At 45.5% G+C, this 26,164-nt stretch overlaps 1 protein-coding gene across 3 annotated transcripts in view; it reads right to left on the bottom strand.

Moving 5' to 3' along the window:
• JARID2 (jumonji and AT-rich interaction domain containing 2) overlaps positions 1–26,164 on the bottom strand; it is a 1,398,385-nt gene that overhangs the window by 607,185 nt on the left and 765,036 nt on the right. For all 3 annotated transcript variants that reach the window (XM_069613558.1, XM_069613560.1, XM_069613559.1), the window contains exon 5: positions 24,486–24,662. In XM_069613558.1, the coding sequence (XP_069469659.1) occupies positions 24,486–24,662 (177 nt within the window). The remainder of the gene's footprint in view (positions 1–24,485; positions 24,663–26,164) is intronic.

Below are 26,164 nucleotides of genomic sequence, written 5' to 3'. Positions count from 1 at the left end.
GCACGGTGACCCTGACTGAAATGGACTTGCGTGCTTGGCCTTGTCTTGGGCCACCACGGATGCAATTCCCTCAAAGGACATAGAAGCCTGCTCCAAGGACTGGCTGGTCATGTGGGAGGCATGCCCCTGCTTGCCACATGGGGTAGAGGCCTTGGTGCTGAGCCACGTCACCAGTTTACTGTGACGATCCTTCATGGTTCGCTTGGAGAACCAGAGGCAGATTTCACAATCCTCTTCCCTGTGATCCGAATGGAGACCGTAGAGGCACTGAAGGTGCTTGTCCTCTATAAACACGTTGCGCAGTCCGCAGCTGGAGCAGAGCTTGAAAAGGGAGCTTCCCTCCCTCTTCTCTTCCGACACGGTCCGGAGTGCAGAGTAGGCCCGATGGCCTTCTGGAATCTTCGCAATGATTCTTGCCCTTGAGGGGCACTGAAATTCACTGACAAATGGATCCTCGCTTCTTGATCGATGGCGAGAAAGAGCACACGGGGTCTGTTTGACAAAATAGACTTTTTTTTTATTATCGCAAAAACGTAGAATAGTTCACGGAGCAAAACACAAGGACTCTCAACACTTGAACGTGCGGTAAAAATCTGAAGATGGCTGCCAGAGGAGGGGCTTAGTGAGATGGCAGTCATTGGCTTTGGGCAGTATGACCCAGAGTACAGTGATTGATTTACAGGAGAAATACAGTAAGTGAAACTGAAACAGTTTCTTTTACAGAGGATTCCCGGTCTGATGACGGGGAATATTCATGAGCATGTGAATCCATGCCAGACCCCATGCTGGAGAAAAACGCACACAAATTCTGTGAGACAGTTCACTCTGTAAAGGTAAAGCAATCAAAGCCACTAATAATTCATGTGTCCTCTTAAACAAATAATGCTATGGTAAATACATGTGCACCTCACTCTTTACAATTCAGATTCAGGGAGTGAAGGTCATCTTCATATCGGTAAACCTGCTCCGCATCCCCAAGGATTTGCCTGAAAAGGAGCCAATAACCATGGCAATCGTCTAACAACCCTAACCAAACAAAGCTTGTAGAGGAATTGGCATTTAACTGCATAGAGAGCGGACGTGGGAGGTTCTGATGTCCTATGTACTGGTCCAAGGAATATCCAGGCATGCCCCGGTATGGAGCATCTCTAAAAAGAAAGGGACCAAGTACCCCTCCCTTTTCAGCAAATTCAAATGCAGTTGCATAACTGGGACATCCTCTTACTAATGTAAATGAAAATAACCCTATCTCCTTGTTCTTGACCAAAACTGGGCACTCCATATGTGGTTTCTGCTGAAAAATGCTTTCCCACTGGCAAAGCCTTGATTGTAGAGTTCTTTATGAAAACCTGTTGCAGAAAATGCAAGAGGGCCAAAAATGGTTGGGGCACCAGGCACTAGAGAAAAAGGTGGTACAAGTCCACCTCAGGAAAAATACCCTGTTATGACACCCTTTAAAAGCTTTGCCTGCTGACAGCCTGAAGAAAAATATGGAAAGCAGTAACAAATTGAGGGTGCTTTTCACACGCTCCAGTCCCTCAGAGGCGGAGGAAAGGAGTAAAGGTTGCAGATGCAAGCGTGAGCAGGATGAATTCCACTCAGTAAGGGGGCATTCCCATAGGTGCCACACATTTTGCTTTTGATGTTCTGCTCTGCATTATGCTCCTATTGCATCCCCATAGGACGAAACAGTGATAAATATGGAGATAAGTGAAGAATGTAGGCGTACCAACTTTACAAGCTAGGCATTAGATTGGATTTTATCCTTTTTAGAACACTGGTCACAATGCATCATTTTGGCCGCCGTTCGATCAGACATCAAGAAATGTCTGTTTGAGGTTCCCACATTTTAAATTTCCCTTGCCTCTGCTTTTCTTTCTATAGCTTGATCCACTCCCTGCCGTCATTAGATCTTTGACTCCTGTCCTAATCTACGAATGACAGGTAGCTAATCCTAAAGCTTTCTAACACCTTAACACGCTAGTTTACTATTCCTGACTGAACCAAATAATGTGATCATTGGATGGCACAGAACAACCTCACCTTAAACACAGAAAATAAATTCTGACATCTGGTAATCCAACACTCTTGGTAGGAACCAATAACCATACATTCTCCCTGAACACCTTCAACACAGTAAAAACCAGGGTAGAATCATGAATTCTGGTACTCACCCATGGTAACGTTCTTTCGATTGACTGTTCTTTCCACATATTCCTCATTGTATGATATTATCTCTCCAGCTTCATCTGCTTTGGAAATACATTTTGACAGAGGGCCCTGTGTGCAGTGTTGGCGAGTCGATGTCCCTCGGGGGCCTCTGTTCGACATCATAAGTAGAGCGCGCACACACAGCGTTAGCTTCAGTTCTGTTTTTTCCCCTCCTGAAGAGGAATTACCAGGCGTACCATAGACAGTAGGCTCATAGAAAGTGTAAAGTGTAATGACGTGTAAATTGTACAGTGGCGTAGGCTGGGAGAGGCGATGAGGAATACGTGGCAGGAACATCCAATCGAAAGAACGTTACCAGGGGTAAGTATCTTGCTCTTCAAATGGATTGTGTCCTCCCACGTATTCCTCATCTTATGATCCCAAAGCAGTAATAATTTGGAGGTGGGAGTGCCAATTAAATTTAGATCTAATCATGGACGGAATGAAGGACCGCTTTTGCAAACTGTCCTCCGTCACTGGAAGATGAATCCAGGCAGCAATGTCTTACGAAGGTATGGCTAGACGACCAAGTGGGCACTCAACAAATATAATTGATTGGGACACCTCTTTGAACAGCAGAGGTTGCCATGCCCCTTGTGGAATGCGCCCTTAGGCCTTCCGGCGAGTCCTTGCCCGCTAATCTGTAGCATTTGCCAATGGAAAGGATGATCCATCTGGATATGGTTTAGTAACTGCAAGACCGAATTTGGGACCAGTATAGCCAATGAATAATTGGTCATCTTGGCGAAATTTAGCCATTCTGGATATATAAAAATTGAGAGCCCTTTTTGGGTCCAGTCTATGCAATCTCACCTCCTTTCCTGGATGAGGAGGTGGATAGAAAGTTGGTAAGGTAATTTTATGTGACAACTGGAAGTCAGAGGCAACCTTCTGTAAACAAAAAGAAGGCTTTCCTTGAGAATGACCTTGTCTTTATGAAATACCATATTTGGGGGGTTGATGGAAAGGGCCGGCAACTCACTTACCCTGCGTGCGGACGTTATAGCGATGAGCAAAATGGTTTTTAATGTCAGGAGCCTTAAAAAGGCATGAGTGTAAAGGCTCAAAGGGAATGCATCTTAAAAACTTTAACACAGGGTTAAGGTCCCACACGGACATTAAATGGGACTGGTGGATATACATTAGTAAGGCCTTTAGAATTGAACAATCAGAGGGATTTTAAAATATGAATCCTCCACTGAAGAGCGCTTGAAAATGGAAAGTGCTGCTAGGTAATCCTTAATTGTTCCAATCTGGAGCCAGAGATTTGCCAAATGTAACAAAAAGGAAAGCACTGTAGGTGTGTCACATAGAAATTGGATCCACATTCTTAACCCTGCACCAGTTACTGAACTTCCTCCAATGGCAACGTAAGATTTTGTTGCTGGCCTTCTGGCCGAAAGCAAAATCTCCATTACGTCACCCGGGAGGTCCCAATCCTTGTATCTCAGCCTTTCAGAAACCAAGCGTTAAGGCCGAGTGTCTTCACCTGTGGATGGAGAACCAGACCTTCCTCTGGAGAGAAGATCCTCTCTTTGCGGAAGACGTATTGGAGGGCAGATGAACATATGCAGAAGGTCTGGGTACCACATTCTCCTGGCCCAATCCGGGGCAATGAGGATCACGGAGTTCCCCGAGCTTTCTCAACCTTCTGATCATGTGAGAAATGACTGGGACTGGGGGGAATGCGTACAGGAGTGGAAACTGCCAGTCACCACAAATGCGTCCCCTAGTGCTCCTCTTGGAGGAAATTCCCTTGAGCAAAACAGTTTGCACTTCCGGTTGATACTGGTCGCAAACAGATCCAGTTGAGGGGTTCCCCAAAGGTTGAAAATCTCTTGAAGGACTTCCTGAGCTAGTTCCCACTCGTGGAAGACCGCTCTGCCTGCTCAGTGCATCCAACGCGGTGTTCTGCTCTACGGCTAGGTGAACTGCTGATAGATGCCTTCTTGAATTGGCCAGAACCAGAGCTGCATTGCCTCTCTGACAGTGGCAGTGACCCTACACCACCTCTTTTGTTGAGGTAGTACATGGCCACTTTGTTGTCCGTCATCATCAGGACATTCTTTCCCATACAGACGGCAGGAAAGCCTTAAGTGCTAGACTGATTGCCCTCAGCTCCAAAAAGGTTGATATGTAGTTTGGACTCCGATGAAGGCCAACGACTGCCGACTGTCAGATCGCTGGTGTGGGCTAGCCACCCCGTGAATGAGGCGTCCGTCACTACCGTTCTCTCCGACCATGGCTGCCAAAAAGATTCTCCCTTGAGAATGTTATCTTTGCAAGCCCACCACAGAAGGTCCTGAAGAACTCTGTTCGGAACTTGCATGTGGTCTGACATTCCGCCTGAGAACTGGAACCACTGAGTCCTAAGAGCCCATTGGCAGAATCTCACTCTCAGGCAAGCCTCTGGCACTAGGAAAATGCAGGATGCCTTGAGACCGAGCAACCACAGGAAATCCAAGGCCGGAAGATGTTGGGAATTTAGTAACCATTTGCAGAATGCACTGAGCGCTAACATCCAGTGGCAAGGCTTTCTTCGAGGAAGTATCCAGGACTGTCCCAATACATTGTAGTCTTTGGTATGGTATCAAATGAGGCTTCTTCTAATTGAGGGAGAAGCCCAGTTTGTAAAGAGTGGCAGGTTATGCTGAGATGTTCCCGGGCCTGCTCGGGTGTACGACCCCTGATCAGCCAATCGTCTAGGTTGGGGTAGACGTGAATTCCCCCTCTCCTGAAACTCGCTGCCGCAACCACCATCAACTTGGTGAAAACCCTTAGGGCGTAGGTTAGCCTGTAAGGTAGAACTCGAAACTGATAATGAGAACCCTCAACCGCGAACCCCAGGTACTTTCTGTGCTTGAGATGGATTGGCACATGAAAGTAAGCATCCTGAAGGTCCAATGATACCAACCAGTCTTGGAGTTGGAGAGCCTGAAGGATCTGAGATAGGGTAACCATCTTGAATTGGTCCTTGCAGAGGTACTTGTTGAAGTTTCTTAAATCCAAGATGGGTCTCAATCCTCCGTCCTTTTTGGGAATCAAAGTATGGGGAATACCAACCCTTGTTCCTTTCCGCTACAGTTACATGTTCTATTGCACCTTTCTCTAGCAGGGTCAACATTTCCTGCACAAGGAGCAGATCCGGAATTTTCCAGTGGATGATCCCGAGGCCTTTTTTGAAAAGGAAGGCAGTAACCTTGGGCTACAGTTTCCAGTGCCCAGGCATCTGACGTAATGGCCTGCCATTCGTTCAGATGCTGAGTAAGTCTGCCTTCCACTGGGGTCTTGTGAACCAAGGCCTCAGAGTGGTTTAGAGGTGGCTGAAGGTAAAGTTGCTGCTGCTTGGTCTGACTTGGCACCTCTCCCTCGTCCACCACGAGGGAAACGTCTCTCACCTCTTTGACCTGCTTGTCCTCTTCCAAATGAGGAGTAGAATCGAAAGGACGATCTCCTCCAGGAAGATGAGCCCGAATAGGGTTGTTGAGGCCGTCTAATGGCGGCGCTAACTTATTCAGCCGCCGCCTTTGAGGTCTGCAGCTTTTCCAAACCCTCCTCTTCCTTGCTCCCAAACAGCCTTGAGCCGTCAAAGGGCATGTTGAGTAGTCCAGCGTGCACATCTGCTCCAACCAGGAATTCCACAACCACGCAAATCTGCATAACACTCTGCTAGCTGCCATGCATCTGCTGATGCTGTCAAAGACGACAAAGAATGGCGTGATCGACTTCTCGATCGAGACTGCTTTGATTTTTTGCATCGGGAAGAATCCCTCGACTCAGTCTTTTTTGACCTCTTCTAAGGTGACTTCGAAGACAATCTCCCCACCGCCAATTTACCTTTATGCTCCCTGAGAGCCTTCTCGGTCATCGCCTGAGAGGAGCCACAGTTGGACGTACGGTGCCCGGACCCAGACACCACAGACATACGCAGAGGGGGTCGGTGATCCACATCTTCGACCCGCAGTCTTGGCACTTAAAGCTCGACTTGGGAGTCGATGGTGTCGAAGACATTTTTCAAACGAAAATCACAATTTCACTGAAGAAAACCGTAATTCTCTTGAAGCGTTGGCTCAAAAGGAACTGAAGCCAAAGGGTGTTTCATGCACTACTCCTACTGATGACATCGAACGGAGGCCCCAGAGGGACATCGACTCGACGACATTCAACACAGCGCCCTTGGTCGAAAATAAATTCTGAAGCAGCTGGAGAGATAATATCATAAAATGAGGAATATGTGGGAGGACACAATCCATTCGAAACATGTTTTAGGACACCTAAAAACCCAGAGGAAAACCTTTCCCTCATCTTTTTCCAGAAACACACTGTAATCATTGCTATTGGCCTCTCAAGGCTCATCAACGCCACTAGTGTATACCTCGGTGCGCCAGCTTACCCAATATTAATACTCCAGTCAATAGTCAAAATAATAAAAGTCTTCTGCCCAAACTCCTCCTCTACCTGACCTTAGCTCTGAAGATAACTCAATTTAAAACTAAGCAGAAGATCCAGCCTTCAGAGTTATGTAATTTGACCTCCCCTTGGTTTTGATGGGTATCTCTTCTTATATATCACTCACCAGTATGGAATTGAAGCAGTAGAGTGGTAACTTTTGTCAATATCTAAATGTCCTGCAGGCAAGACCTTTGTCCTTCAGCTATTAACGATTGTTCCAAGTAACAACTTTTTCAGGTTCGAACACCGCTATTTTATTCAACTAGCGGGGACTTCATTGAGTGCAGCAATGGCACCTACCTATACCAACCCTTTTATGGCACATTGAGAACATGATCACATTTTCAACAATGAGCACTGGATGAATCCCTTGAAATGCTATCGTTATATAAACAATATTTTTGGCATTTGGACAGGGACTGCGCAAGAACATTAGGAAAATTCACCAAAAAAAACAGTCTAGACTAGAATTTCTTGATGTGGAAATGTATGTTCAAGACAATCATTTGAATACTACAATTTATTCCAAACCAACCAATAAGAACAGCATTCCACTGGCCTCCAGTTTACATCCAAAAACCACCATTGAAAGCATTCCATTCAGCCATTATCTGAGGTATCGACCCATAATCTCGGACAATCAACTGTTTGTTGAAAAATCTTGTGAATTATCCAACATTTTCAAGAAGAGAGGTTATTCTACAAAGATCATCCAGCAAGCTATTCAAAAAGTAAGTGAAATTCCTAGGACACTTACTCCAGCACAAAAAGAAAAGGCTACTCCCCCAAAATATGTGACCAACTATTCACATCAAAGTCAGCAAATCAAACTGATCTTAAAATCCAACTGGAACATCCTACATCTTGACCCTACTCTAGGTAGGTTATTCCCTTCTGTACCAACGTTTGCTTACAAAAAAAGTAAATCCATCAGGGATCTAGTGGTAAGAGCAGATATTGCTGAATCGAAAATGAAATCCAAGCTCCAAAGAGGAACATTACCATGGACTAATTGCTAACACTAGCATCATACAAGCACAGCCGATAAATCATCCTAACACAGGCAAACCTATAACATTAAAACATACTTCCACTTGTGACTCTACCAAAGTTGTATACAGAATAAGATGTCCATGTAGCATCTATTATATAGGAATAACGACAAGGAAAGCAAAGACGCGCTGGATGGAACACAAGTGAAACATCCAAACTAATTCCGAAAGATCCCAGTAACACAACATTTCAAGAATTTTGTCACACAGTGTCACAAATGCAATTTGTAATATTGGAACTGAAACAACCCCGAAGGGGAGGTACTCTAGTCAAGTTATTACTTCAAAAGGTGATAACCTGGATTGACCGTCAAGAATCGCTGTCACCCAGAGGAATGAATAAGAAGTATGATCTATCTTGCTTCCTTTAATTTCTGATTATCTAGAGGATATTCAACATAACCCTCATCGCCTTGCAATTATCATTTCAATGTGTAACTATATTAGATAGTAGACCCATATAACTAATGTTAGATCACGACTGTGCTAGCAATACTCAGATATAGTGATTAACGACTAACCCCACACTAATATAATAACTTGTCTGCACATACACCAATATGGTCATTCTTCTATTGAATAACAAGGGGAATTTAAATAGAGGGGTACAAGTAAGATGTCTAGACACAAAATGTACTAAGTATTTAATCTCATGAATCTTGGCTATCAGTATCAGAGTTTGTATAACTACTATGTGAATGTGATATGACAGACCATTATGTATTCTGCTGAATTTTAGAGGCTACACTTGGGCTTCATACCTATACAGGATAAAGGGTTTAAATAAGACCTTTGAATTAGCCTTGAATCAAGTATGTTCAGTTTAAATAACTATCTTTGTCATTAGGGATGTATCAAAACATAGTGGACTTTACGTTGCTAACATTTATTACTTAACCATGTTGTTAAGATGGTTTTGCATGTATAAAATGACTCGAGATCTTAATTGAATATACATTGATGATAATGCTGTAGTGGATTTAGTCCATCCTGACACGCACATTGAGAGCGAGAGAGAGAGAGCGAGAGAGAGAGCGAGAGCGAGAGAGCGAGAGAGCGAGAGAGCGAGAGAGCGATGGTAGTGTCTTTTTACATGCATCAACAGAGATTGAGGTTGAATTCAGGCATTCATGTTAGACTTTTTTTGTCAAGATCTTTTTTTATTGAAACGTTGATAAACATTGAGTTCATACAAGGAAGACAAATCAATAGCAATGTGAAATGTCAATTAGTCCCAGAAGTGTTCCGTTTCTAAAGTTCAAGAGTAAAAAAACAAACATCTACAGTTCCAACTGGGATCTTAATCTTTTCTCGAGAAAGTCCATTGCCCTCGCAGCTCTCAGGGATATGAAGATAGAGCATTATGCTCTGAGGCTTTCTTATTATGCAACACATATTTACTCTTGTGCCTAATCAGATAATCAACTTCAACAGTTCATAAGTTCAACCTTTGTCATTAATCTTACAACTCTGATCAACTTGTAAACAATGCATCAACATTTCATTTTAACGTCTTTCTAATTTCTCTTGTGAATCCGTTTTGTAGCCACCTTTGGGGGTGTAGTATTGCTTTATGTTTCGTAGCGTTCCTGGCAAAAGAAAGTGTAAGAAAGGGGGAGGAGAGAAAAAAAAAAAAGATTCCTATCACCATATTTATCCTAAGTTTGCGGCTTTACCCTCTGTGACCCTGCCGTGTCTCTCGGTTTTGGGTTCATGTGGGCAGGCGTTTCCATGTTTCGAAGACTTATCAGGGTTGGAGCAGATATTTGACCAGTCTAGGCTGGAAGAACATGTGTTCTTTCTCTGCTACGTGGTCCAGGAAAGGGCCCCAAATGTTTTGGAATTTAGCTGACCGGTTTTCTATAGCAGCCGTCAATTTCTCTACTCCGAGAAGTTCCCATACCTTGACCCACCAATACGCGATCTGAGGGCCCTTCCGCTCTTTCCAAAATCGAGCTCGCGTGAAGCGAGCTGCCATCAGTAGTTGTGTAATTAGGCTCGCTCTGGGACCAGACTGAGAATAGGTCCCGTCATCCGGGGTGTCTCCCAATAACAGCACTAGTGGGTCCATCGGAAGGATGGTTCCACAAATGTCCTTAATCTTGGACCTGACCTCCAGCCAAAATGATTGGTCGGGCAATGCCACCATAGGTGCCCCAAATCCCCCTTCGCTCCGCAGCCATGCCAACACACCTCAGGGTATTCTACATTCATTGCATGAAATCTCTGTGGTGAAAAGTACCACTGATAACATATCTTAAGTGCGCATTCCCTGACCGTAGTGCATCTAGAGGCCTTATGTGCCCTGTCCCAGATTCTCTGCCAAGACTCCGAGGTGATCTCTTTCCCTAGTTCTCTTTCCCATGCTATCATGTTGGGGAGTTTCTCTCCCTCTGGTACATTTTCCAGAAGGCGATATGTTGTCGCCACTCTATGCGATTGTTGTCCTTCTGATACTGTCAGCTCTAGGCCTGTGGGGGTCCTAATGGCAGCCTTCGTTACGACCGGATTAGAAGCCCAGTGTCTAAGCTGGATGCATTTGAATCTCTGTCTCTGCGAGGTCGAATTTTTCTTTACATTGGATGAAGGTCAAGGGGCTGTTATCGGCGTAGAGCTCTTGCAATCTCAAGGTTTCGGACCAATTGCAGTATGATTTAGGTTGGAGTCCTGGGGTGAAGGCTAGGTTCTGGGTGATCGGGGTCAGAGGGCCTAATCCCGGGGTGATCCCCCCCTTATCTTGTAATGTCTGTCCCAGCAGTGGAGTGTAGTTCCTGTAGTTGGGAGAAGAGGTCTCCGGGGGGCCCGAACTTCACGCGGTATAAAAGGGAGATGGGAAAGGGGAGCGTCTGCGAACAGTTGTTCAATACCCTGCCATTTGGGGGGGGTCGGATTGGATAGCCCAGCCCAGGATGGGGCAATTTGGGATGCCCTATAGTATCTCACGATAGAGGGGACGCCCAATCCTCCCAGCTGCCTGCCTCTCGTGAGGATTTTGCGCTGAATTCTGTGTGTTTTACGCTCCCAAATAAAGCAGCATATTTCCTTCTGTAATCCAGTGCAACAACGGTTAATTTTCTAGACTTATTAAAATTAACACAGTGAAGGAAAAATTAAATGCAATCTTTTCCGAAAACCTAGTGATAGGAATACTCTCCTTCATTTTTCTAGCGACCACCCTAGACATCTCCGAGAGAACCTCCCATTCGGTCAATTCCTGAGGATCAGACGCAATTGCTCTGACATTCAAGATTTTTACCATCATGCTCATGATTTGGACAATAGATTGACCCAGAGAGGATATCCACGCCACATCATATCCAAATCTAAGAAACGTGCCAGATTTTATAACAGGGAGGCACTATTGGCCCCCGAAATAAAATCACTGGATACCCACCCCAGGACCACCTGTGTCATTACACACGGCACCCACTCTATGAAAATCAAGAAATTGATTTCTAAATATTGGCCACTCACCCGCCTGTGCCTACAGGATGAACCATTCCCCAGATTTGCCTTTAAACGTGGCAAGAATCTAAGGGACCACCTTGTACACTCTAGGTTTTTAAAACCTGCACCGAGAGAGGGACTATGGAATTTGAGAAGTGCTGTGGGCCACTTTGCCTGTGGCAATTGCACTGCGTGCAAATACACTAAAAAAACTAAAGATTTCATGGTGAATGGAAAACCTTGGACCCTACGCAATCTAACAAATTGCAAAAGCAAGCAAGTAGTGTACATCATCGAATGTCCATGCGGCCTCAGGTACGTAGGTCAGACCATGCGTGCTGCCCACATCAGAATCTGCGAACACCGGTCGAGGATTCGTTGTAAAACCATAAGTGCCCCATTGGTGAGTCACTACATGGAATTCCACCATTCAGTCGATGATATTACCTGGTGGATCGCTGACATTGTTGTACATTCTTCGAATGCCCTTACGAGCCTTCTACAAAAAGAGGCCAGGTGGATCCATCGTCTTGATACCTTTCAGAATGGTCTCAACGAAGAGTTCATACCCCCCATATGACTGGACATACTGATGATACAGTTACATTGTGCGGACCTCGGTGCCCTTGATGGTGACTCTGTATGATTACTGTACCATGCTGTATTGCCATGACAGTGGTAGGCACGCTCCCTCTGACTGTTTGTTGCGCGGCCACTATGCAAGAATGTTAGCACCCCTGCCCCTTCTGTGCAGGACATATTTGGACCAAAACTCCCCCCCCCCCCCCCCCCCCCCACAGCCTGTCCTCCACAACCAGCTCTAACTCAGCGGGATCCTGCAGCACACTCGGCCATACCGCACACCAGGGCTGATATGTTTACATACAGTGCTAGCAACGCCGCCCCCCTTTCCATTGGCTGCTTACCCCGCGCTCCGAGCACCAGACGCCGGACGCTTGCTCCACCCTCTTGACGAGGACCGGGGTTACCGTGAAAACCCCCTCGTATCCAACAAGCCGGCGCTAATCTATCACAGCTGCCGGTTCCGAACAGGACCTTCGGTCAGCCATTTCACCCCAGCATGACGAGGCACTCTGTCCTCTGGCTTCAACTCAGTGAAAAGAGTTAGCAGAACGTGGTGTCGTTTCCACTGGGATTTTGCACAGATAAATCCAACCTCTGCTGTTTTTCTACTTTCGTACACTGGTAAGTTTTCCAGTTTATTCTGGGTTTCAGCAACAGCCCCCTGCCCGGTTCTTTACATGGTTCCTTTCATATGGCTTCTCCACATAGTTGTTACTATGTTTCCGCCTAGGTCCAGCACAAGCGCTCATACAGTGTTTTTGCCTTTCCAGGTTAGGTGTGCTTGCTCATTATAGCAGCCTTGGTGACTACTGACTCCATCTTTATTTACTGAAGACGGACGTGTTTTCCTTTCCACCTAACTCTTCGGACAAGTTCTACCCGGAGCATTTCACTACTAAGGTACCTTTTACGTGTGTCTCTGCCCCACCGGGCCTGTTACTGTTAAATACCAATAACATAAATCCTTTTTAAACCTTGATATTAGCACTATGCTATGCTCATATCCACATATGGGCTTGCATGCACCCGTATACTTATACCATGCTTTTATAAACCTGCATGCCGTCTCCCCGTTATGCTCCTCTATAGGATCCCTCACCATTCACTCTATGACCCTGTCTGGGCACCTCGCACTCCTTTTACTTATTGTAGTGCTTGTTCTTTAGTTATATTCATGATTCGGAGCGCTACCTTTCAGATAAAATTATCAGGAGCAATACCACAACATGCTCCGATGGCGTCCGACAAACTCCTTCACTGACTTTTCGCTCTTTCTATGAATTATACTCTCACTAAGGCTGTATTCTCTCCACAGCATTTTCAGAAGCGTGACCCAGGTGCGCTCTACCTTTTTCTTTCTACTTGGCTGCATTGTTACACAGCGTACGAAGTTCAATAGGTTTGGAAAAGTAGTCTTCTACGGACTGCACTCCGTTCTTTAATCTATACTGGGTGAGTGGTCCGTATATTTATGACAGCATACACTTGAATTATGATATCCCTCTGAAGTTGTCTGTATAGCAGCCTGTCTATATGACTTAAGTATTCCCTTTTTTCTGCCCCCTCTAGGGTGATACTATCAACTCACCTCCATCCTGCCCTGAGGAAGGCTCCGACTACTGATGCCAGTTTGGCATGCCGAAACGTGATTTATATATATGTTGTTCCCTTTAGGAACGAACTTGATTCTTTCCCACACGTTGGCAGATTAAATATACAAACTCAGCTAAAATAATATTCTTTTTACATACCTACCAGGGTAATTTTTTATACACCCTGGTAGGCCTTATGTTGCAGGAACTATGGGTAGCCTGTAATAATTGTTTTATCTTGATGTGATTAATATGTTATCCCTTCTTTTGCACTTGATATATTTGTGATGAATGTTCTGTTTTTTTTTATTTTTTCAATTGCTTTATTCTACTTATTTTTTGCTTTAGAAATTGTGTAAAATCCTTAAAAAACAATGCTTTCAACAATAAATTTATGGTTAGCACTTCTCAGACGTTTTTCCCCAGTAATTTGCCTTGCAAACACTAGCCCTTAAATTACTATGGAGATTTAATTTGAATGTCGGACAGAATCTAGGACTGTCTCGAGTGTGAGTACCCCTTTGTCGGTTTTTGTAAATTCTACATACTTTGCCCCCACTCACACTTGCACACAGGGGCTCCCCTATTGTTTGTTACATTTATTTCCTTCTGTAAAGCATGTAGATCCCGTTCTAAAATTTAGACCGGAAGGGCTTGGAATGTGTACAGAAGCCAGGGCAGTAGGGTAATTTTAATGGCGTTTATGCGCCCTAACCATGATATTTCTTGAAGGGTCCATTTTTGCAGGGATTCCTTTGTGTCTTATCAGTGAAGGGATGTTGGTTTTCCCCAGGCCCGAGTATGTCGGAGTTAAGTGTACACCCAGGTAAGCGATTTTGGAGTTCCCCCAACTAAGAGCGATAGTGTTCTGTAGGGCGTTTAGGACCTGTGAGGATTCAGACAGGTTCAGGCCCTTTGATTTGGCCTTGTTTATTGTGAATCCTGAGATCTGCGCAAAACAGTTGAGATGACTCATAAGTGGGCGGACCGAGGTTTGAGCCTCCTTTAGGAAACAAAGCACATCATCTGCATAGAGTGCTACTTTATGACTCTGGTCTTTTACTTCGAACCCTTGGATTGCGGGGTGGAGGCGGATGTGTTGGGCTAATGGTTCCATTGCCAATGTAAAGACCAGTGGCGACAGGGGGCATCCTTGCCTGGTTCCCCTGCCGAGAGGTATCTGTGGTGTCCAATGTGCATTGACCCATACTCTAGTGGAGGGAATTTGAAAATTGGACAGCACCAACTTAGAGAATTGTGGGCCAAAGCCAAAACCTTCCAGGACCAGTTGCAGATAGTCCCACGACATGCTATCAAAGGCCCGATGTGCATCTAGGGAGAGCAATGAAAAAGGGCCTGACAGGGTGGTGGCCAGAGATATTAAGTCAATTGCTCTCCTGATGTGATCATGAGCTTCCCGGCCCTGGATAAAACCTGTCTGGTCCCCATCTATTATTATGGGTAGCACTTCCCCCAGTCGCTGCGCTATAATTTTACTGAACAGCTTGGCATCCGTGTTAAGCAAGGCTATGGGCCGGTAGGATGCGCAGTCCTCCGGATCTTTCCCCGGTTTTAAGATTAAGGTAGTGTTTGATTCTGCCATGGACTGAGTGACCGCCCGGGAATCCCATACCACGTTAAATAATCTCGTGAGGCGCAGTAGGAGTTCCTTGGCAAAGCTTTTGTAGAACTAGTTCGTGAATCAGTCTGGGCCCAGAGCCTTGCCCACAGGGACGGCTTTGATAGCGCATTCGACTTCTTCCACGGATATTGGTGCTTATAAGGATTCTATTAGCGCCTGTGGCAGCCGGGGGAGATCCACCTTAGTTATGAACTCTTTGGCAGACTGTGGGTCCCCTTTATGCGGGGTTGCATGTTCCCTGAAGAATTCCTCTATAATACAGCGTTTACCCTCCTCAGAGTAGGTGCTTTTGCCTGATGTGTCCCGCAGAGAATCTATTCTGTTTTGTTTGGTTTGTTTACCCAATTTGGCTGCCAAAAGTTTACTAGCCTTATTTCCCTTTGTATAAAAGAATTGCTTGGTGCGCATCATCCCATAGGCCGCCCTCCCCATGTGGTGCGTTTCGAGGGCTTTTTTCGCCATCCTCATGTCTCGCAGAGCCCGCCGAGAGGGTTTCTTTTTATGTGCTTCTTCTAGTCTCTGGGCTTCTCCCTCCAGCTGTTCCCGCAGTAGACCCCGGGCTCTCCCTCGTTGTGCTGCTTGTTCTATTAAATGACCCCTAAACACTGCCTTACTAGCGTCCCAGATCGTGCCCCAGCTCACCTCCCCGGTATCATTCTCTGCATAGTACAACTCTATTGTTTCTTTGATGTGGGTACGCACCACTGGGTCGTCTAATAGAAATTCATTTAGTCTCCATGGGGGTTTTGTACGGGGGAAGAGGCTGAAGGGGAGTTATTGACAATAGGACTGGGGAGTGGTCTGCCAGCGCTTCTGGGAGAATGTCCACCTCTAATACATTATCAATGAGAGAGTATCTGCCAACATAAACATGTCCAGCCTCGAAAACCCCCCCCATGAACTGCTGAGAAGTATGTGTAATCCCTTTCATCTCGATGACAAAATCTCCATACCTCAATCAGAGAGTGGTCTTTCAGTAGTGCTGTAAGGGCCCTAAAGTTATTCCTGTAGTGGTGTGTTGGGGCTGGTGTTTTATCAACCAAAGGGTTAATCACTGCATTAAAGTCTCCCCCTAGTATCACTTCTGCATGGTCAGATATGGCTTTCGCGAGTTTCATTAAGAATTGGTCTTGGTTAGTGTTTGGAGCATAAAAAGAGACCAGCGTTACCCTTCGGCCATGTAAAGTGGCATTCACCAACAGAAAACTTCCCTCTTCATCTCGGCCCGTTCCCAAGGTCCTGAATGCGATCCCCTTGCGGACCAAGATGGCAACCCCTCGTTTTTTCAGCCGACTAGAGGCAAAGAATTTAGTGGGGTATAACTTATCGTTTAAGAGGAATTCATTCTCCGGTTTTAAGTGAGTCTCTTGGAGGAACAAGAAGGATGCATCTAGGGATTTCAGTCTGGAGGAGAGATTTACTTTTCAGAGGGGAATTCAGGCCTTGCACATTAAGTGATATAAATGTATAGTTAAGGGCTGCCATATTGTGGTCGTTCGGGTTCTCGCCTCAAAACCGCAGAAAACTTCATTAGGTCAATCATTTCGATCCCGGGTGAAAAGGGATTGTGGCGAGTCGGACCAAAAAATCCCTTCTGAGGTTCCCCGGTAGGGTCATAAACATGAAATATAAAACAGTAAGTAGGACAAAAACAGAAAAAGCTGATTAAATCTACTACTATCAACCAAAATTGCACATTTTCCAGTCCTTTCAATAGTTTAAACAGATTCAAAGTATAGCGGGCGCCATCCATTCCGGCTCCCAAGTCAAATATTAATAACAGAATTTTCTGACACTCAACTCTAACTCAACAAGAGGTGAAGAACGGCGGGGGTTATCCTAGACTCTCGCGGATTTCCCATGTGGTGTGATGGTTACTCTCTGGCCCCCGGGCAGGGTTCCAACCAAGGCATCCCCGGAGCAGTCAACCGGGGTTCCAAGTAGGCGACCATCCACTCTCCAGAAAGAATGTACCTCTCACGCTCAGACCGCTCAGGTCGCCGCCCAACTTTCTCCTATTGATGTTGGGGTGGAGTTTTCTCCCGGCACCTCGGCTGTTTTCTTGGGACTGGAATCTCGAGGTGGGTTTCCCGTGGTTTGTGGTCATCGCCGGGATCGCCCCCATCCCGTTTTAGCTGGCTGGCGTGAGGGTAGAGCCCTTAGTCTCCTGGGGCTGGGGACCGGAGTCAGATTCCCCAGGTGGGTCGGCCATTACGTTTTTAGCTTCTTCCTCCGTGGAGATTGTGTGATGTTGATTGTGGAGTTCAAACATCAGCTTGCAAGGGAACCCCAAACGGTAGCAAATCTTTCGGGCTGTCAACCTGGATGTTACCCTCTGTAGGCGACGTCTGCACGCCAAAGTATAGGGAACAAAGTCCTGAAAGAATTGAATCTTCGCACCCTGGAAAGTTATGGAGTCTGCATCCCTGACTGCCGCCATGAGGTCTTCTTTCTGGCGGTAGAAGTGCACGCGGGTGAGCACATCTGGGAGTAGATTTTTCCTCATTTGAGCTGATGAGTACACCCGGTGGGTTCCATCTAATTTTCTCTCTTCATTCGGATGAAGTGCCAAGAGGGTTCTAAACATAGTTTCTACATATTCCGCCAGATCTCGATCATCTATCTGCCGGGGAATCCCCGAAGGGGCATGTTGTTCCGTCTCCATCTGTTTTCTAGATCGGCCTGTTTTGCCCATATATCCTCAAGGTGCTCCTCAATGGCCTTTACTCTTCCCGTCAGGGCTTCGTTATCATGGGATTGCACGCAGGTTATATTTTCAAGGTCGTTGACTCTGGACTCCAAGTCCCCCAAATGGGACATAAGGTCTGCCAGCGACTGAGCCAGGGAGTCCTTGGAGGTCTTGATTTCCTTTTTGATCTCCTGAGTGATGTCATGTTTAAAGGACTTCAACATGCCCTCTTATTCATCCCTGGACATTGCCATCTCGGAGGTCGGTTTAACGGTCGAAGCCGGGAGGATTTCAGTGACAATGTGGGTGGAGGGTGGATTCCCCGGCTGTGTTGTCAGATAGGACTGAATGCTGCGTGCATTCTTTCTCGCCTCTGTTTTGGGCATCCCTTGGTGATATTGCAGGTATCGCCCACTTGATTATGCCGGCTGCCGGGAGTTTAAGGTAAGAGGCGTGCAGGGGCTCGTTGTGCTTATGCCCAGTGAAGTAGGGGGAAGTTTCGGTGGGTTGAATGTATGGAGGGCTGATGTGATCCCAATCCCAGTCCAGGGACCTCTTATAGTGATCTGGCACCTATAACACACCACTCCCGCTCCAAATTCAGACACTCACCGGGCCTTATGTATATGTCCGCTGGATTTTCCGCCTCGCCTTCAGCGTCTCGCATTCGGGTGGGGGTTTTCTCCCCGCAAGGGCCACTTCTGCCCCTTAAATTATGGTGTGCCGGGGAGGTATTCTCCCATTCCGAGTCTCCACTGTGCCGAGGGTTGCCGTTTCCTCAGTATGTTAGGGCGACAGGCTTCTCGCGGTCCGCCCGTAATCTGCTCGCGTTCGATTTCCTTCAGGGGATTTCCCGGGTTCCGGCCACGGCTACAGTCGGGGTCCCTGTACCGCCGCTCGTGTCACCCTGAGCGGATCTCCAGGGGCCAGCACTGTGCTATTCCTGGGCACTGAGATCCAGGACGGACATCTCCCATTCACTGCGGTGCACTCCTCCGGGGCTCCGGCTGCCGCACAAGCGTAGCTCCAGGATGCCAGCGCGATATTACTTCCGAGCTCCGCCGCCGAGGACAACGGGGGAGGCGGGTTACGCTATGTCTTTGGGGGTCCGGGGGTCTGCTGGCTTCGGTTCCGCTCACCCCGCTGATCGCTCGTCGCTCCTCCGCCACTGCGCCCTGGGTTTCGCTCCTTCGAGCCTATTCAACTCGGGACCCAGGCTTCAGTATTGGTTCTTCTAGGGCGTTGATGGGGATCGACAGGTCGCATCCTCTGCACGGCTCGGTCCTTCCTCTTACCAGGGGTGTTTTAGGCACGCGCTGCCATTTTGTTGTTGGTCCCGGTCAGTTCTCCGGCAACTTTTGGCGTCCCGAATTATGTTCATATGAGGGAGTTTGTAGATCTACACCCCATCAAAGGCATCAGCTTCTCTTCTTCTTCCCTCCGGAGTCAGAAAAAACTCTCTAATTAAACGGTTGAAATGACATGACTCAGGCGTTACGGAGCAGAGCTTACGGGAAACACGACCGCATGGCATGCTTCCTGGCCACGCGCCCTGTTATAGACTTTTAAAGTCTATTAGCCAGGTTTGAACAACAATACCTTCAAGATGGCCACTTCCAGGTTAATGGATGCATTGGAAGTTAACTATGAGACTCTCTCCACTTTTTGCTCGAACCTTCAGAAACACAGCAAGATGTGATCACGTGACCACAGTAGCCTGTGCAAGCATGCACACGAGTCACGTTATTCCCCGCAACTTAAAGCGATCGCGGGACGGGAGGCTGCTTGTTTGCTACCACTCCCACCCGCAGTTCGCTACTACAACTTCTTCCTTACTGTGAAAGGCCAGGTAAGATATTAGACAATGTTTAATGAGAGAGGTCAGTTCCTAACGGGAGCATTATTTAACAAGTGAATTCTACTTTTCAATTTCTAGGGACCGCTAGACGGCAGCCAGTAAACACAGACAACTACAGTTGATGTCATTGATTTATGCTACAAGTAAGTGCATACTACTTCTACTCCTTACAGAGAATTCTCTTTCATCAGACTTAAACACTTATGGTGCCATCTTACTTTGTTACTTTGATACTGTAACCAGAACAAGAGGGACATCCAGATAATAGATCCCATGTGAGTTTACTTTTTACCAGTGTAACCAGACATAATCGAGTGTGCACCACATATGAACATCAGGCTAGTTTCTCGCCTCATTAAAAATACAGTTGTTATTCACAACTACATGTTAGAGTAGGTGATAAAAGTCTGACTTGAACATAGAAATCTAAGAACCCTGTTTCCTTATTTTCCAGATAGGATTTGAGTTTACAGAACCCAAAGAAGTGTATCAAACACAAAACGTGTAGTGTTAGGAAGGCTTTCAACAGGACTACATACACTCTGTTCAATAACATCTTTGAAAGTCTTTCCAAATTGGACTCAGATTATTCTTGGAGGTTTTCCTTAACCCAATGAATTGTCAGCTGTTTGGTTTATGTTAATTAGATGATGTGATGAATTGAGATTCAATCAACAGATCGATAACATTCAGGTGATAAGCATTGATGAATGTGATTTATTTTCTAATATGATGCAAGACGTCAAATATTGGCAAATTGTATTATTTGAATGAGTCATTACTTATGATTGAATCTTGAACACAGAGACCATTAATTAAATAGACATCTTTGTTTATACTTTATAAATTGTTCATTCATTTTGTCTTTAAAAATTGAGGGATCTTTCCCCACATGGGCGCGCTGCCATTTGATTTGTCTGATTAATTTGATTAATTTCAGATGACAAACTGTTTGTTCGCTTCTTCCGGAATTCCCATGTATGCAGATATTATCTTTAAAGGGAGTTCCACATGGCAATGGGAGTCCATGTCGCCTAGCGGGTGGATTCACTCCCAGTGAGGTCTCGCTTTCCCAAACCCAAAGGGAGGGCTTTGCTTTGTGGGTTCACCTCCCTAGCCTCAAAAGGGGGTGCCCACCCACCGCCAGGATGAAGGGAGGCATTTCAGATGTGTCCTACCTCCGAGAGGTCGGTAGATCATGGCACCTGCTGAATGGCAGAGTTTGCAAAGTATAAGATAAATGAGAGCACATTATTTTGGTAATTCTTAACCAGATTGGTTTCCAAGTCATCAATGGCAGAAACCCATCCAATTGCTAGACTATTTTCACATTGTGGACTCTTTTCTAAGCCACCCTAAAAATAAAAGTTAGTATTCTCCACCAAGAGACCAGGGCCATAGTTCAAGCCCTTATGTACCATCCGTGAATGAGATGGATTAAAGAAAGGGGTGTGTGTATAATCAACCCCTCCCAATCCAGGGTCAGGAGATCGAGTGATAGTGGGCCCAGGGAAGGGGAATGGGTAAATTAATCAGATCTGAAGTAGAATCCACAGAGCACTGATCTTTTTACAAATTTAGCAGAACCAGATGAGGTGGTGGGGGTCAGATGTAAATATTTGTCAGTTACATAAAAAACACTATAATCAGTAAGGGTCATGTCTGGTTATCCGAGTGATAAATACACTCAGTTTAATCAGTCTTTAATCATATCTGGTTAAGTGAGGTTTTTCTCTCCCAGCCCCATCAGCTCTCTCTTTCAGGGCTTAGCAAAGTCTCAGAAACCCCATTTCTTCTTTCTCATGGCTGCAGAAAAAAGTTTTCCTTGTGGAGAAGTGTGATTATAAATAGTTGTGAAATGACACGCGGTGATGTAGTCAACGGGGCAGAAAAAGAAAAACCCGTTCACGCAGGGCGCAGAATAGTCCAAAGAGGTGCTGATAACCCCCCCCCCAAAGACATAACCTGCACACTATGTATGCAAAATAGAACAGCAAAACATGCAAATATTTATGAGGGCCTGAAAAATCGACAATTCCCTCCAGAAGGTATCTTTCATATAGACTAGCAAGCCAATTTGAAGCACAAATCAGAAAGAAAAAGGAAAAGATGTGTGATCCGAAACAGCAGGGTTGGGGCGTATTGCAATTGGCCAGAGGTGGCATCAGAGAGACAAAACTCCTGTAAAATTAGGGGATTAAAAAAAATAAAAAAAAACAGAATTAAAGTGTCAGATCAAAAACCTGGACGAGCACCTGTCTTGCTGTATTTTTAATTGGTAAAGGTTAAGCAGGAAGAGGATAGAATAGATGTATTTACTGGCATGCGGACTGCTCCCGACAGAGCGAGCACATGGACGGCAAAGTGATTTAAGATTTGACCATTATTACACTCACAAGGATATTCCAGACGATCGGGCCGCAAGAGGCCCAAGTACTGGTCCCTAAACAACTAGACAAGTAACCCTCTGTTCCCCATTTACCAGTGCAGGTTATCACAACAATCAGAGCCTCCGCTCCTGGCCAAAGTGCTGAGGCGCCTGGTGCATGTAGCCATACAGCTGTGATGTAGATGTAGCCCTGAAGGGACTAAAAACCTACACCACAAGATCTGCTGCCACTTCCAGAGGGAAGGGGGCTGGGATCATCTGGCAAAGCCCATTTGATGGGCGAAAGCGCTGGCGGGCCCTGAACTGGATCCAAGATGGTACCTGCCTGGCAGGCTTTGCCACGTGCTGCTCTGACACTTTGAAGCCTTGCACCACGGCCTGGGCGGGAGGTCCTGACCCGAGAGAGACCCCAGACACGGGAGGATACAGCTTTGTTCTTGCACCAGAAGCAGAGGCATCAACTTCAGAGATCCCTATGGTAGGCAATGAGCCCTCAGCTGGCCGGCCAGTAGTCGCAACGCCCTGATTCACAACCTCTGAGCGAGCTCCGGTAGGCTGGGAGCCTCTTAGCACCTGTGCCGGTAGCCGTGCTGGATCTAGCCGAGGACAGACACTTTGAGATGGCACTGGATGATCCCTTACCCCCATGGGGTAGAAGAGGACGAACTTGATCGCCCTTCCGAGGAGAGCCTGGTAGGGCATCAAAGCCCCTCAGCTTGGGAGCCAGTAGCCTTAGCGGGCCTTGGGCCTGACAGAACCTGAATCCGAGGAACCCTGATCTTTGGGAACCCAGGGGAAGGAGTCGCTGCGCTGTGGAGCCGTGCTGAACAGAGGGCCTACCTTGTCCTGAAGACGCAGTGCTTAAGGTCGGGCAGAGAGAAGTGTGGAAGATCTCCTCCACTGCGACAAGCGATTCTTCAATGCACTGTGAATGAAAGCGCTGCAGGCAGAACATGAGTCCCAGCGGTGGGCGGGCCCCAGACACTTAAGACTGAGTGCATGGGCATCCGAGGCCAGGAATGGTCGCATGAGGCACCGAAAGGGAGTGAAATAAGAATTGAAAAAACAAACAGGTAGCAAGCAGAAAGCTAAAACAGTCTCTGCGCTGGATGCCAGGTCCGACACCGTCCGTTCAGGAAAAGACAGGAGGTGAGGTGCTGGAGGGCAGGACTTTCCCACGATCGAGGCTGCGCACTACACTAAATTGTAAGGCGAAGCTCAATTTTTCACAGCCAAAGGTTACGGTACAGTGCCCATGTTGGGGGACGACCACAAGGATGGAGGAAAGGGGACAAGACGTCAAGTATTGAGCAGTTTCTGGTTGGAGCCCGGGTTAATGGCCAAGCCCTTCTTTTCCACCCCCACAAATAGCTGCATTTGTGAGGTCCTCCTCAGACTGATGGGACTGTGTCCTTAAATTTCATATGTGCGGCTACGGGTAATTGTGGCAAGATGAATTTAATGTGTGGTTTATAGATTTGAAGCAATATTAATATTTAAACCTTTGTTGGTTTTATTTGTATTTTTGAATGTTAATCACGGTGGAGGTTTATTGTGCACTTAGTTGTTATGCTGGAATTCAAAATAAAGTATGCATCCATTTCTCTAGTTGCCAGAGGGAATTGCGATCTAGATTAAGATGGGCAGTATGCCGATCTGGGTTACTAGGAACCAATTCTGCATATCACTTTAAACTGGGGCTCCCTGTGTCTTTCAGGGTAACTGTCTGTTATGTTGAGGATCACCCTTCTCCACAGAACTCACCTGCAAGTTGTAAGGCATGCAATGGTATATACCCAAGCAACCCATTTTCAGCTTCAGACATTCCATCTAAATGATTGTCTGGTACTAAGCACTAAAGTTAACACATTTCAGGGGGAATTTAGATTAACCACATTAGATTAACCAGAGGGTGCTTGAGAGAAGGTTATAGCAGAGCTTGTCTCCGTTTGCATCCCAGTGCCACAGAGGTTCCCATCTTTGGGGCCCCAAATGGACCTTCCGTCTTCATTCAAAGAAAACACACACAATCAACAAAACCTTTGCACTTGAAACCATTCTTCACCCTTCTCTCTATGTATTTGCCATTTGATTGATCAGTACTAAGAAGCAGGTCAGTCATTAGCACTTGCAGTATATAAAATGGTCCAATTCACTGCTTTAAGATCAGCATCACAGAAACACCTGCTCTGGGGTCGCCAGACAATTTCGTCGGTGGCTTTGTCTTTAGGACAAATATCTGCCACATGGTTACAAGGCAAAGGTTCCCATTTAAGATCATTTCTGAAACAATGACTTTTTATTTTATTCTTTAAAGACACTGTTTCTTTTCTTGCAGATTTAACATCCGTAGATTCAAACAAATATTAAAAACTAAGAAAATATGTATGTGTTTACATCTTTTCTTTAGCAGACCTCAATGGAATTGACTGTTTTTTTTTACCTTGGACTAGTGCTCATAATTAGTCACAAAATGCAAATGCAAACAACTTTAAACACTTGAAAAGTTCGCTTACACAGGACTTATTCTTTCAAAACAATAAATTATAATTAAATGCATTATCTTACCATGTCCGTTGAGCACTTGCTTATGTGTTTTTGCTTTCCTAGGGGTTGAATGGCATGAAGATGGGGTATTTGTTGTGGTTGATTTTGTTTCTTCAGTCTCGTCATCCTCCTCTTCCATTTCTTCTTCATCTTGAGAGGTTCCAAAACATGCCATGGAGCTGGGCAAAGCTGGAGAACCTTAGGATTGTGCAATCAGAAGCTGTGTTATTGGCACAACTCTATGTCAGAGGGCAAGCATCATTTGTGGTAAATATCAAAAAGATGTACAAATATACAGAGCAGAATTATATATTTTACCACGCGTAACAATTACAGAGGCGTAACTAAGAGCTGCACACCATTAACAACAGAACAATCATATTTTAAAACGTAACAAACAATGAAATTAATTAAATTAGACTTGTTGAATCCATACGAAAAACTGTAAACCACTCCACAAGGGCTAAACCCGCAATCCTCAATTATCCTTAGTTGAGGAGAAGATAAGTATCCCCAGACCTACCTGATCAATCTACCTAATAAATGTAGATTCTACAAGCACTAACTGCTACCCGATGTTAATCAAGTGCCTCTGTGAATTGCATTACGGATTTTGCTCCACAACACCATGGAAGTAACAAGTATTTACCACAGTTTCTGCAAGGATGAATTTCCTTAGGTTATGTCCGAGCATTTGACAAACCAATGGACTCTTGCTCTATACCCAAAGTTTGGCTGGAATATTTAATGAGACATTTGTACACTGCCTCACCGCAATTGTTACGGTCTTAAAGAACGTCCTATGATATGGGAGTTTGGCAGACTGTAGTTGAACATACACGATGAACGGTACTTTGCATTGAAGGAGAAGGACATTACATACCATAATGCAAGCAGATGGTCATCTCTTCTAAAAATAGGTTTATTACTTTAACATTTCCCGGGATCACAATAAGCATTGGATGAGCAGGAGGTAAAAGCAGATCGTGTATATCTATCTGGCAGCTACTCATTCTCCGCAAAGCCCATTTTGCTTCAAATGTGTTTTAATGTTCCATTATACAAATCTAGAAAACACAGTTCGCATCACATAGGTTTGTTTGTTTGGCAATAGCTGGCCTGGTGAACAAACAATAACTCCTGGTAACAGTGTCAAGTTAACTAGCATCGCTAAGGCTTCAATCAAGATCTAAATATTCCACATCTTCTTGCAATTTAACACCCTGGATTTTAACAGTTTTACGTGCGGGATGCCGTTTTACTGTGTTAGTGAATAGGTGATTGCTGAAAGGAGATGCACATTTAGCCTGGAACTGAGTTAACTCTGATGAGGACACTGTACTAGCTGGAGAGGAAACTTGTATGCACACTAATATCTATCCCTAGAGCAATTGAATGCAGTTGCAGTCTCTGGAAATATATCGAAAACAGTAATCCATGTTATTAGATTTTATATTTGGTAAAAGTTACATGATAAATGGTGGACTATTTGTATTTTATTTATTTGTATAGCACACAAGGCCCGAGGGCAACCTGGCGCATATCTTGAGGTACATAGTTACATATTTAGCATGAATACAATTACAGACAGTTACATAGTTAGCACGAAAACAGTTACAGACAAAATCATATTGGATTCACAAGGTAGTAAAGTGCAAGGCGGAACAGGCTGGCGGGCAGGGTGGTAGCCAGCTAGTTGG

Source organism: Ambystoma mexicanum, chromosome 5p, assembly GCF_040938575.1.
Source record: "Ambystoma mexicanum isolate Mex_15411 chromosome 5p, UKY_AmexF1_1, whole genome shotgun sequence".
NCBI classification, from domain to species: Eukaryota; Metazoa; Chordata; class Amphibia; order Caudata; family Ambystomatidae; genus Ambystoma; species Ambystoma mexicanum.
Note: the sequence above shows the minus strand (reverse complement) of the source record. Positions and strands in the feature narration are given on the sequence as shown.